Source organism: Zootoca vivipara, chromosome 15 (genome assembly GCF_965207765.1).
Source record: "Zootoca vivipara chromosome 15, rZooViv2.hap1.1, whole genome shotgun sequence".
Taxonomy (NCBI): domain Eukaryota; kingdom Metazoa; phylum Chordata; class Lepidosauria; order Squamata; family Lacertidae; genus Zootoca; species Zootoca vivipara.
Genome location: NC_142598.1, coordinates 33,755,397 through 33,767,753, shown reverse-complemented (window position 1 = coordinate 33,767,753; position 12,357 = coordinate 33,755,397). Strand labels below are relative to the sequence as shown.

At 43.1% G+C, this 12,357-nt stretch overlaps 1 protein-coding gene across 5 annotated transcripts in view; it reads right to left on the bottom strand.

The window, feature by feature from the left end:
- The window catches only part of PTPRD (protein tyrosine phosphatase receptor type D), a 370,596-nt gene that overhangs the window by 103,851 nt on the left and 254,388 nt on the right, over positions 1-12,357 (bottom strand). For all 5 annotated transcript variants that reach the window (XM_088659060.1, XM_060268731.2, XM_035140525.3 and 2 more), the window contains one exon: positions 1,229-1,438. In XM_088659060.1, coding sequence (XP_088515186.1) covers positions 1,229-1,438 — 210 coding nt within the window. The remainder of the gene's footprint in view (positions 1-1,228; positions 1,439-12,357) is intronic.

The following is a 12,357-nucleotide window of genomic DNA, read 5'->3' as shown; positions in this document are numbered from 1 at the left end:
TCCTGTTGACTCCCCTGATCATATCTATATGGCAACTCGTTCGTAGTGTTAATGCATAACCATTAACCTTTTACATGCATTTGTGCAGTGCCAGATTTGCGTATAAGCTAAACAAGCTTAGGGCCCCACTCTCTTGAGGGGGCCCTAAAAAATTAAAAGGGGAAAAAACCGGGATGTACATTTCCAAAATATAAGATAAAAAACAAATAAAACAGAACTTACATACAGCAACAGTGTTTTGTGTTGTGTAGGCTCCTATGATGTAATTAATGGGCCCCGCCTGCTAGCCTGCTCCCTAAAATATCACTGGTTTGCTCTTTTTATATATAGGGTGCCAACATTCTGCATGGACTGGTGATTTTGTTATGTACAAATGGTTTTAGATACCTATTAGGTCCATAAATTACCACATAGCATCTATTCAACACAAAAAAAAAAATCAGCGGCAATTTGTTGTTGACAAAGGACAGCTGGACATATGAAGGGCCCCATTACCTTCAGTAGCTCAGGGCCTCATCCAACCTAAATCCTGCCCTGCATGTGTGCAAGGAGGGGTGGGGGTGGAGGAAATCACATACAGTGGAACCTCGGTTTATTAACACCTCGGTTTACGAATTTTCGGTTTACGAACGCCGCAGACCCATCTGGAACGGATTAATTCACTTTCCATTACTTTCAATGAGAAAGTTCGCTTCAGTTTATGAACGCTTCAGTTTATGAACAGACTTCCGGAACCAATCACACCCATGCTTCGGGTTAAGTACGCTTCAGGTTGAGTACTCCGCGAACCCGTCTGGAACGGATTAATCCACTTTCCATTACTTTCAATGGGAAAGTTCGCTTCAGTTTATGAACGCTTCAGTTTATGAACAGACTTCCAGAACCAATTGTGTTCATAAACTGAGGTACCACTGTATATCTTGCATGAACATATTGGAATACAGTAAAGGCAATTCATAAGGCAATTTAGGCACGCAAACATGCTGCATCCATGTGTACTGAACTTATACACATTGCTGGGTATGTGAAAAGGATCTTTACTTTTATGTAGAGAGACTTATCCAAAACTGGAGAAGTCATTCAAAGAAGTGAAGGGAAAAGCCTCATTTCTCACAGTATGCAATTAATATTATGAAAGGAACAGAAATGTCAAGCGTTGGCTTGAATGCTACGGAGGCATTGGAGAGGTACATTTTTAGGAACAACATAAAACTTGCAGTCAACTTACAGATTCCGAGTGTTCCATAACAGCTAAAATAAAGACAACATATTCTTGGCCGTTTTGGAGCTGCTTGTTTTCAAAACCACCATACTGTTTCTTATCCCCCAGGGTGAACTCAGTAGGAAGAACTTCAAAGTGTGCTGCAATATATGGCTTTAAATCTGCTTCTCTCCCCAAACGAACACTTCGGCGTTTCCGTGCTATCTCTTTAAGTAGCTTTGGGGTAGGAGAGGAAAAAGAGAGAGAGAAGGGAGAAAACAGAAAGATAACTGTAAACAAGATTAATGTAACTTATTGACAGGCTGATTTTTTAAAAAGAAAAATGTATTAAGTCCTAGGAACTACAAAAAAATAAAATTCAGTGTCATTTCATGACAACCTCAGTTACAGTTATCCAGGAGTCAGTCCCACGGGTATTGCTTCAGAATAGAAATGTACAGGAGTGCGCTATAAATTACAATAATGCCAGCACTTTTATATTAAGTAGTAAGCCTCTTTAGAGTTCCACACAACTTGCAGCCTCATTCTCAGTTCAGGAAAAACCTCTGTTACACTTAGCTAGGAGTAGGTACCATTCAACTCAATGGGGCTTACTACTGAGTGGAAATGCATGGCGTAGTTGTAAATCTCACTACTGTTTATTCTTAACAAGAAGAGGACGTCAACATCAGATTTTTAAAAATGAATTTTTAGTTACCGATATTGTTGTCCCCACTAATTCTTTTTAAACGAAAACAGACACAAAATAAAGATTATGAGGCATTTGAGATATGAATATTACCATTTCCCCCCATCACGTATCAAATGACGGTCAACAATAAGGCACTTTCTCCATCAAATTAATGATTTTTTATTGCAACATATTTTTTAAATGCTACAGTCAGTACAGAAAAAAAGTAAGCAATCTACGACACTTAACTCATTACGACATCAACAGACTGCAAGTCAACCCACACCCAAAAACTTCTTTAAATAAAAAAAGAAACTGTTTTTAACTGTTAAAATAGTTACATGATTTAAGCAGTTAGCATAGTGCCCGTTTAACACATCCTGAAGCAAAGTTCTTAACGCGAGGTACAGGGCAGTCTCGAGCAGGTCGGTCGCCCTGGCGCTGAGGGGCGGAGATCGCTCTGGTGCCTCTGCCCTCACAGGGCGCTGCATGGTTTCAGCGTGGTTTCACCGCACGGCGCCCTGCCTACCGGCCCGGCGCCCTGGCACACCATGCGACCAGGGGTCTACCTAGAGCCGGCCCTGGCGAGGTACTATTTCTGGGTTAGTGGAGTCTGTAACCTGAAGCGTCTCTAACCCAAGGTACCACTGTAGTTCTTTATCTCCTTACATCTGAAGGGAGGGTGTTCCATACGAGGGGTGCCACTACTGAGAAGAACCCTGATTCCCTTTAACTTCGCTTCTCGCAGTGAGGGAACCAGCAGAAGACCCTCAGAGGAGGACCTCCGTGTCCGGGCTGGATTCTGGCTCATCCTGGCTAGCACCAACCATAGTTAAGCTCAATGCAGAAATAAAAACAATCCATGGTCAGGGGCGACATGTGGCAAACAGTGGGCTGGTGGAAGGGAGGAAGAAATCCAGCTGTTCATTTGTGAATCCCAGCTGGATCTGGGAAGGCCGCCATTTAAATCTGTGTCCAACCACAACACTCACTGAATGACCCAGGGACTCAGGAATTAAATGCAGTAAGTAACAGTCACAGTCCTAGCCTACACTACCATCAAAGGCTGTGGAGGAAAGAGTAGAAAGCGCCTGGAGAAAAATTCCATATAAAAAAAATTAACCACAGTTAAGGGAATGGAAGCATTCTGCCTGCAAAGGTCCTAATTTATCATCACATTGTGTTTAACTAACTATTAATGCCACGAATCATGACATTATGTCTATGCTGCAGAATGTCAATACCAGGTTTAGGAATGAAATAAGTATTCAGTTAGCAAAAATGTTTAATAAATAATAATAATAATAATAATAATAATAATATATTATTTATACCCCACCCATCTGGCTGCGTTCCCCCAGCCACTCTGGGCGGCTTCCAACAAAATATTAAAATACAGAAATCCATCAAACATTAAAAGCTTCCCTAAACAGGGCTGCCTTGAGATGCCTTCTAAAGGTCCGGTAATTGTTGTTCTCTTTGACCTCTGGTGGGAGGGCATTCCACAGGGTGGGTGCCACTACCGAGAAGGCCCTCTGCCTGGTTCCCTGTAACTTGGCTTCTCATAGCGAGGGAACCGCCAGAAGGCCCTCAGCGCTGGACCTCAGTGTCCGGGCAGAACAATGGGGGTGGAGACGCTCCTTCAGGTATACTGGACCGAGGCCGTTTAGGGCTTTAAAGGTCAGCACCAACACTTTGAATTGTGCTCAGAAACGTACTGGGAGCCAATGTAGGTCTTTCAGGACTGGTGTTATGTGGTCTTGGCGGCCGCTCCCAGTCACCAGTCTAGCTGCCGCATTCTGGGTTAGTTGTAGTTTCCAGGTCACCTTCAAAGGTAGCCCCACATAGAGCGCATTGCAGTAGTCCAAGCGAGAGATAACTAGAACATGCACCACTCTGGCGAGACAGTCCGCGGGCAGGTAGGGTCTCAGCCTGCGTACCAGATGGAGCTAATAAACAGCTGCCCTGGACACAGAATTGACCTGCACCTCCACGGACAGCTGTGAGTCCAAAATGACTCCCAGGCTGCGCACCTGATCCTTCAGGGGCACAGTTACCCCATTCAGGACCAGGGAGTCCTCCACACCTGCCCGCCTCCTGTCCCCCACAAACAGTACTTTTGTCTTGTCAGGATTCAACTTCAATCTGTTAGCCACCATCCATCCTCCAACCGCCTCCAGACACTCACATAGGACCTTCACCGCCTTCACTGGTTCTGATTTGAAAGAGAGGTAGAGCTGGGTATCATCAGCATACTGATGAACACCCAGCATGGGGGATAGGACAGAACCCTGAGGCAGCCCACAAGTGAGAGCCCAGGGATCTGAACACTCATCCCCCCCCCAGATATGCTAGTAAGCTTCTAGTAAGAGGAGTGTGTATGACTTTCTAAGAACATGCCATGGATTGGCAATGACACAGAGGAAAGGGAAGAAGGTCCTGGCAAGGGGTGTAGCCACAACTGGTACACACCAGCTGAAGATGGGGAAGGGGAGGTTGGGGACTTAGGAGATACTCATGGGACATCAGAGGACATTGCGGGGGCATTCAACAGTTCAGGGGAGACAGAGGAGATCACCAGAACCAGAGGTTTCCCCATCTTCACAGACACGGAAGGCTCTGAGGTGTTGGGAACAGGGGGAAGTGCACTCCAGGAGACTGAGGCAGGTAAGGGAAGACAGCCCAGCTCACTAGGGGCCAGGTGGAGATCAGGGGACTCATTAGGTCTGGGAGGATGTTGTGGTCCCTCAGGTAGATTAGGCTCAGGGCAGGTGAGGGCCACCCGCTTGGTTAAGTGGAGAGACACAGCTACTCAGCTGGAACAATCAATCAAGGTGCTTCAATCAAGCTTGCGAAGGATAAAAGGAAAGCAAGACAGAGACTCTTTGTCTGCTCAACTTTCTCTGTTGATGGAGCACAGCATGGCTGATTCAGGAACTCCACTGGACTGTGAATTCAGGACGGACCCCAGGTTCCAACCCTGGAGGCGGGAGTCTGACCTTGCTTGTTTTATTGAACCTGGACCAGTATTTGACCATTTGGACGGCCTGACGACTCTCTGGTGTTGCCCTTGGGACTGTGTGCACTATCAGGACTTGCCTCCGGCTATGCTTAGGTTCAGGGCAGTACAGAAAACTGTATTGTGGAAAAAGACATTTACATTTGTCCTTAATTGCAGAAGCTGAAGTTACATATAAGTCTGGCCGCTAGAACCAAAGGAATAAAATTTTGTAAAGGGACAACTGTACAGAATATTTATTTTTGCCCGTGCAAAAAGAATTGAGAAATGAGTTTTCATTTGGAAATCAAGATTTGCGATTACATGTGTATGTCTCTGCACTAGCATAAGTAAGAGAGGAGGAAGATAGTATATAGAGGATTTCAACCTAAATCACATGAATGAATAGACCTTAAGTGCACTCCTTCCTTCATTCATATTTTAGTTATAGATGATGCTGTTGTCATATATCATTAACATCATGTGCATCCCTTGAGGTGCTTTTCCCCCTCCCGATCAAGGTTAATTTGAAAAGCAATGAAGTCATCAAAATCTGTTCCCAAATACCTTCCAGATTCTGTCCATAATATATTCTTATTCTTGTGTATTTATATTCTTATTCTTGTGTATTACAGATTCTTGTAATACATTTTTCTTGCAGATTTCACAGCATTTAGAAATGCAATTTAATATTATTTAGCAAGGCATTTTCATGTTAATGTTAGGATTCCAGCTGAAGAAACTTTAAATGCAATGTACTTAGATAATGAAGCTAGGCACAACTTACAAAAGGCAAAAAATGCAATATTTAGATGCCACACACACCCTATTGCAGAAAATAAATATATAAATGGCATTTAGTGGCATTAGTTGACTCTACTGAGAGTCTTACATGAAATATCATCTTCACTGTTGGTTCACAGAATAATAAAATGCACTAGTCTGAGTTGATGGAACTTCCAGTGCTTAGTGAATTCAATTTGAACAGCATATGAAAGGAAAAGACATCTCTCTCTCTCTCTCTCTCTCTCTCTCTCTCTCTCTCTCTCTCTCAGCTGAAATTGGTTTGTGCAATAGAACAAAATGTAAACATTCTTAAGCATCTTCTAAAGCTTTTACTACAGATTCATCGGCACCCTTCCTTAAGTTTTCTAGGCCTCATTGGGTAAATGGTATCATCACCTACAGGTACTGCTTTTGGAAGGAGTTGTTGGAGGCAGGGCCGGTGCTAGGGTTTTTTGCGCCCTAGGCAAGATCACCTTCTGCCCCCCCAATTAATAAACTTAATAAAATTAATAAATAGAAAATAGAATTAATAAAAAATAAATAGAAAATAGAAAATAGAAAAATAGAAAAAAGTAGAAAAATAAAAAGTAGAAAACAAAAACAAAAACAAACAAAAATAAATTAAAAACAGCTGAGAGGTGTGGCGAAGTGCGCCTCTGGAGCTTTGGTCTCCACTGTGCCTGTCAGCTGTTGAGCGGCTTCAGGCCGCTCTCCGAAGGCAAGCACGTGCCTCAGGATAGCAGCCTGAAGCTGCTCAACAGGTGACAGGCGCAGTGGAGGCGGCACCGGCGGGCGGCGGGCAGGCTTGCCAGTGCCCCCTCCATTTTGGCGCCCTAGGCAGCTGCCTAGTTCGCCTAAATGGACGCACTGGCCCTGGTTGGAGGTACGCCCTTGAAGTATGTTCTCTAGAGCCAGACTTTCATAATGCAAAATGATAGTGGTCAGAAACGGTGCTGCCTCTCTTCAGCCCTGCAGATAGCATTTATGTGTGAGGTTTGCTACATTATCGTTGGAATAGTGGCCAATCTGGGCTCATGTTACTTTCTTTTAGTTTCTTTCACCATACTCTGTTCCAGACGTCGGACACTACATATGATAGAAGATGCTGAAAGGTTACTTGAGAGACCACCTTGCCCTTTATATACCCAGTGGGCAAAGCTTTTTTTTTTCAGCTGGAGCACGCTGGAGCTGCGCTCGGGCACCTCTAAAGTGGCAGGCACCATTGCACATGTTCCAGCTTGTCAACATCCTTCTTAAATTACGGTGCCCAGAATTGGACACAGTATTCCAAGTGTGGTCTGACCAAGGCAGAATAGAATGGTCCCATTACTTCCCTTGATCTGAACACTATACGTCTGTTGATGCAGCCTAGAATAGCATTAGCTGTTTTTGCTTCTGCATCACACTCTTGACCAGGCATCCCCAAACTGCGGCCCTCCAGATGTTTTAGCCTACAACTCCCATGATCCCTAGCTAACAGGACCAGTGGTCGGGGAAGATGGGAATTGTAGTCCAAAACATCTGGAGGGCCGAAGTTTGGGGATGCCTGCTCTTGACTCATGTTAAGCTTGTATTCAACCAAGACCCCTTGGTCCTTTTCACACATACCACTATTTCAGTCATCAATACTTTTATCAGTGCCAACACTGTGAGAAGTCCCATTCAGAAAATACCCTTTCCAATGTTAACTATAGGTTTCCTGCCTGAAGATCTCAAATTCCTTGCTGTTGAACTGGGTGGGGTGGGGGAGGTAGGGATTAATGGTGAATAGCTTCTTAATTTTGCCAGCACTTGTTCATGTTAATTACTGGTGTCCTCTTCTTTAAAATTGCAAAATAATACTGTTGTGCTATAAACAACTGGGAGAAAAATGAGAAGAAACAAGTGATCAAAGATAGTCTCCTCTGTGGATACAGAAACTGACACCGAGGTAATTAAGAAAGGCTATTCATCACTAATTTCCTGGCAGCAACCAACAAGAAGCATTAAAAGGTGCATGAACCGAGAATAAGGAAAACGTTTAAGCACAAGGACCATTTGAGGCCTCAATAGTCTTTTGTGTGTTCACACACAGGACAGGGTGGAGCTGCATGCAATTTGTGCTTTACTAATGATAAAAAGTCACAAAACATGGTTGGGAAAAATGCAACAGGAAGCAATGAACTATGACAATGTGACCATGAAACAATCTTCATTCTCCATGAAAAGTGACTGAACAGTGTGTGGCAGTTCCAGAGGCAAGGAGTTTAGCTTTAAGGCCAAAATCTAATGTAAGACTAATTCCGCCTATAGGGACAACCCTGAAGTCACCGCTTTCCTCAATACTTCATTGTTATGGATAACTGTATCACCGCTGGAAAGCTGGAACACCTGCACTGATAATATTTGTATAGGCATTCCAAGAGCCCTGAATTAACGTTCACAACTTAAAACAGGGAGTTCTCTTAGAAGTTTTAAAAAAAAACCTAAAGTATCAGAAACTTCAGAGTCACTGCATGAAGAGTGGCCCACTTTGGAGATGTTTTCTGTCCCCTCGTGAGTTACTATTAGAAGCAATTCTGAAAGATATATGAAGGGCTTCAGCTCTCGATCAGAAACAATTTTCATTTTCCAGTCAATGCATATCTTATTTCTTCCACCATTAATTCTACAATGTGGTCTCAATTGTATCTGTAAAAAATGGAAAAAGAACCCACCCTGCCCCAAATGTTTCTGAATTTAATAAATGTCCTTTATCAAACTATTATACCGATTAATGCACCACAACTTGCACAATGATTAAAATGACCCTTTGTTATGGAAAGCAGCAGCAGCAGCACAGACCCAAAGAACTTAATGGCGAGAAAGGTCAGTGTCAACTACAGAATCCAGACTGGAATCTGTTAATTTTGTTGTAACGGGCTGTGTAGTTTTGCAAGTTAAAAATGGTCCGGGTCCCGTTACTGGACTGTTGAATTTTTAATTGTTCCACTGTGTGATGGCAACTAAAACTGAGTTTAGCTGCTTTTTGCCTCTCTAGACAACTCCAGGTCATTAAAAAGAAGAAACCACATTAAAGCAAGCAGTCTGCACATACTGAATGTTGTTACTACAAGCAAAACACAGCCAAAAGTTGGCTGTTGGTGTTGGCTAATGGCTTAAGAGAAATATAACCAATGATACCAATAGATAACAAAGAGCAAAACACAAAGCACCTAAATAGAAGCTTAATCTTGGGGGGTGTTAATCCCTCTTTCCCCTCTTCCCACCTCAGTATGTGCACCAAGCATATGTCAGGATATAACAGAATCTCAAGTGACTCCAGAGTATCACACAGTGAGGAAGCTGTGAATGAGAATATGAGAAATACACAGATCTCCCATTCTTCATAACAATGACCAATGGGTTCTATTGAGTCCTGAGGAAATCTGTGTAGACATTGTGCCTGAAATGAGACTGGACTATATTTTTGTTAGGGTACCGTATATTCCGGCATATAAGATGACTGGGCGTATAAGACGACCCCCAACTTTTCCAGTTAAAATATAGAGTTTGGGATATACTCGCCGTATAAGAAATACAACCTGGTGTATAAGATGACCCCCCCCGACTTTTGAGAAGATTTTCCTGGGTTAAAAAGTAGTCTAATATGCAGGAATATACAGTAATTCAAAGAGAGTAAGCTTTCTGAGGGTTTTGTTGTTGTTGTTTTGTGAAGAAAATGAAAATTGGTGTTACTATGAATTTCTAGTTGAAGAGTAGACTGGAGGACAATCAATTAACAGGATGGTTCCTTCCACTGGGGGGTATATAGGCAAGGTATAGGCTTTGAAGAATATTGCCTCCTCTTCCACAGAGAGGGGCCATGCCGCTGTACAGATCATACTGACAGCACTAAGGAGACCCCCCCCCCCCAATAATCCATAAACCACGCTCGATACAAAAAATGATGCCATAAGGACAGGGACACAAGAAGATACTGTATTATAACACAGAACGAGAATACTTCACACGGGATAATGAATTTTCAGATAACTGAGATGACCTCAGTAGGAAGACTGTTCCACCCTTGAACCTAGAAGGTACTAAGCAGAATCAGGGTGGGTCCGAGGTCCTCCGGTCCACTCTTCAAACAGAAATTCATGATATGACCAATTTCTGTTTTTGCAAGAATAGACTGGAGAACATTCAAGTAACAGGATTTACTAGAACAGCACCCATTGGAGTAAGGAAGGGAATTCCACTTTATAATTTTGATGAATGGGTGGGTGGGTGCCCATGTTGTGACCCTACAGATATCTAGAATCTGAAGACTTCCTTTGAATGCTGCTGAGGTAGCAGCACCCCAAAGAGAGTTTGCAGTCAGGGCTGTCTTAAGCATATGTGGCGGCGAGGTGCAAAGATCTGCCTGCCCTCCCCCAGGTTGCCCAGGCGCACAGGAGGGCAGAGCTGGCTGGCCGGCCGCATCAGTGTCTCATTGGCTCGGTCAACCCTGAACTGGCGGAGCAGAGCCGCCAACAGCAGAAGAGCCCGCTGTGGCGCTCCAACTGACGGGCGGCTCTTCCTCGGACTCAACTCTTGGACCCCGAACTCTCGGCCTGGTGACCCTGAGAGACCGGTGCCCTGGTGCCCTGCACCCCTAGCGCCTATGGGTAAGACAGCCCTGTTTGCAGTCGAACCTGTAACAGGAGAATTGTCCAGTGTTGTATATAGGTATTTATATTTAAATAAATAATAAACGAATAAAAAATAAATAAATAAATGTGTACCCCACCCCCCGAGACCATTCCATTGTAACTATCCAACCTCCCAAAATTCCAGCATCTCTTGCAATGGTTTAACAACTTTCCCATTTTAACAGCACAAATTCTATAAATACTGTACCTTCCCTATCTCCTCAAAATCATTTCTCCTGCATATTCTGCTTTACCTTAATAGCACATGCTAATTTATCATTAATAGCTATGACCCTTTGTACCTCTTTATTATATATAGGCTTGAACAATGGCTTCTCCTCAGATCTTAGAAACCTTTTGCCCTTTACTAAGCCCTCTAGCTGTGCACGGGATTAAATTCCACTTCGATCACAGCTGGGGAGGGAACAGCTTCCCTGCCTGCTGTGGCCAGACAACACTCCACTCTCCACCTAATTAATTAAGGAAAAACCGAAGATGTAGCTACATATTATATACATTAAGAGGGATGTGTGTGTAGGTCCTCAGGCACTTCAGCATTGATAATGCAAACTCTACTAGACAGATTAAGCTCTCTACGCCAAACTAACAAGCACCACTGTTAACAGAAAGGGGCCAGTATCTGCTGAAGACCCTTCCTCCAACTTTTTGACCCACACTCCCTGCATCTGAATGTGCTGAATTAATATGAACGCTCAGACTGTTGGAGATTCATTCCCCGTGTCTGCAGTCATGGGATTGTTGTCTATCACATGACTGTGTATGTTTTGACTCCACAGAGTGGGAAGTGACAAAGGCAGGATGTTTGTTCCATGAAGTGGGTCTATTGTCCTTTGTTCTTCCTCTTTGCTGTCTGATGCTAGAGAGAGAGGGAGCCATGTTGCAGTGTTCTGAGTATATTATATGTAAATAAAAATAAATTAGCCAAATGCTGAGTTGCTGAGGTCTTTTACGCAACTGCGAAGACTCTGCAGATCCCTGAGTGTGCTGATGTTTCTTGGCATCAGTCGCTGTGATGTTCGGGCTGAAGAAAACTTTGGAAGCTCCCGAACGATTGACCAGGAGGGAGGGAACATGCCAGTCAGGCATGTGTCTCTGCCAGGGTCCTACTCTTGTGTAGGAGATCCTAACACAAACATGCTATGCAAGTTCATCACAGGGAATTCATCCAAGGTTACTTTGCAAGTAGTTTAGTGTTGTTGGTGTCCACCTTTCACACAGATGTCCTTTCATTTTAGGTCCGAGAGCATATAAAAATGCAATATGAGAATCATAATTCGTTGTTCCCAAAATAATTGGGGATTTCCAAATTCAGTTGTGCCCAATTGAGTTTGAGTCTGAAGGTGTGTTATATAAAGTACTTCCGCACACAACTTCAGACAGGATTGCAATTTTCAAGTACAGAGTTTACTCGTCTCTCTATTAACTACCATAATACACTTAAGACGAGAAGGTTTTTTTTAAAAAAAATTAAAAATCCAATCATTTCAAAATGCCATATGTGTCAAAATAATGGGATGTTTTGAAATTAATGGAGTAATTTGCCCACAAGCAAGATAGAAACTGACAGGTAAATATATGTTAATTAACAGCCCAGTTATTCGGTGAATATATGAGGTGCCTCACTCATTGTGCCTAATCTTGGAGCGTAGCAGAAAAAGAGCCTGAGACAGACATATACCAGCACAGGAGAATCAAGTAAAGAGAACTGAGAGGTAGGTCAAATGTTAAACTGCAGAGCAAATTGCAACTTAGCATGTGATTCAGCTTTGGCAAACACCCCATTAAACGAACCAGACCTTTATTGGAGTTCATATCAATGGTGATTAAGTTTTTGCTGACAACTCATTCCACCTACTGCATTATGTCTTATAATCAGCAAGGAATAAAATATTAATGCCAACAAAGATCAGACAGTGTGTGTGCCTCATTGCAACTTAATGTCTTTTAATTTAAGTAATTAGCTTTTTGTTTCTGTCCCCAGAGGCGAACTCCAATACAAAATGGT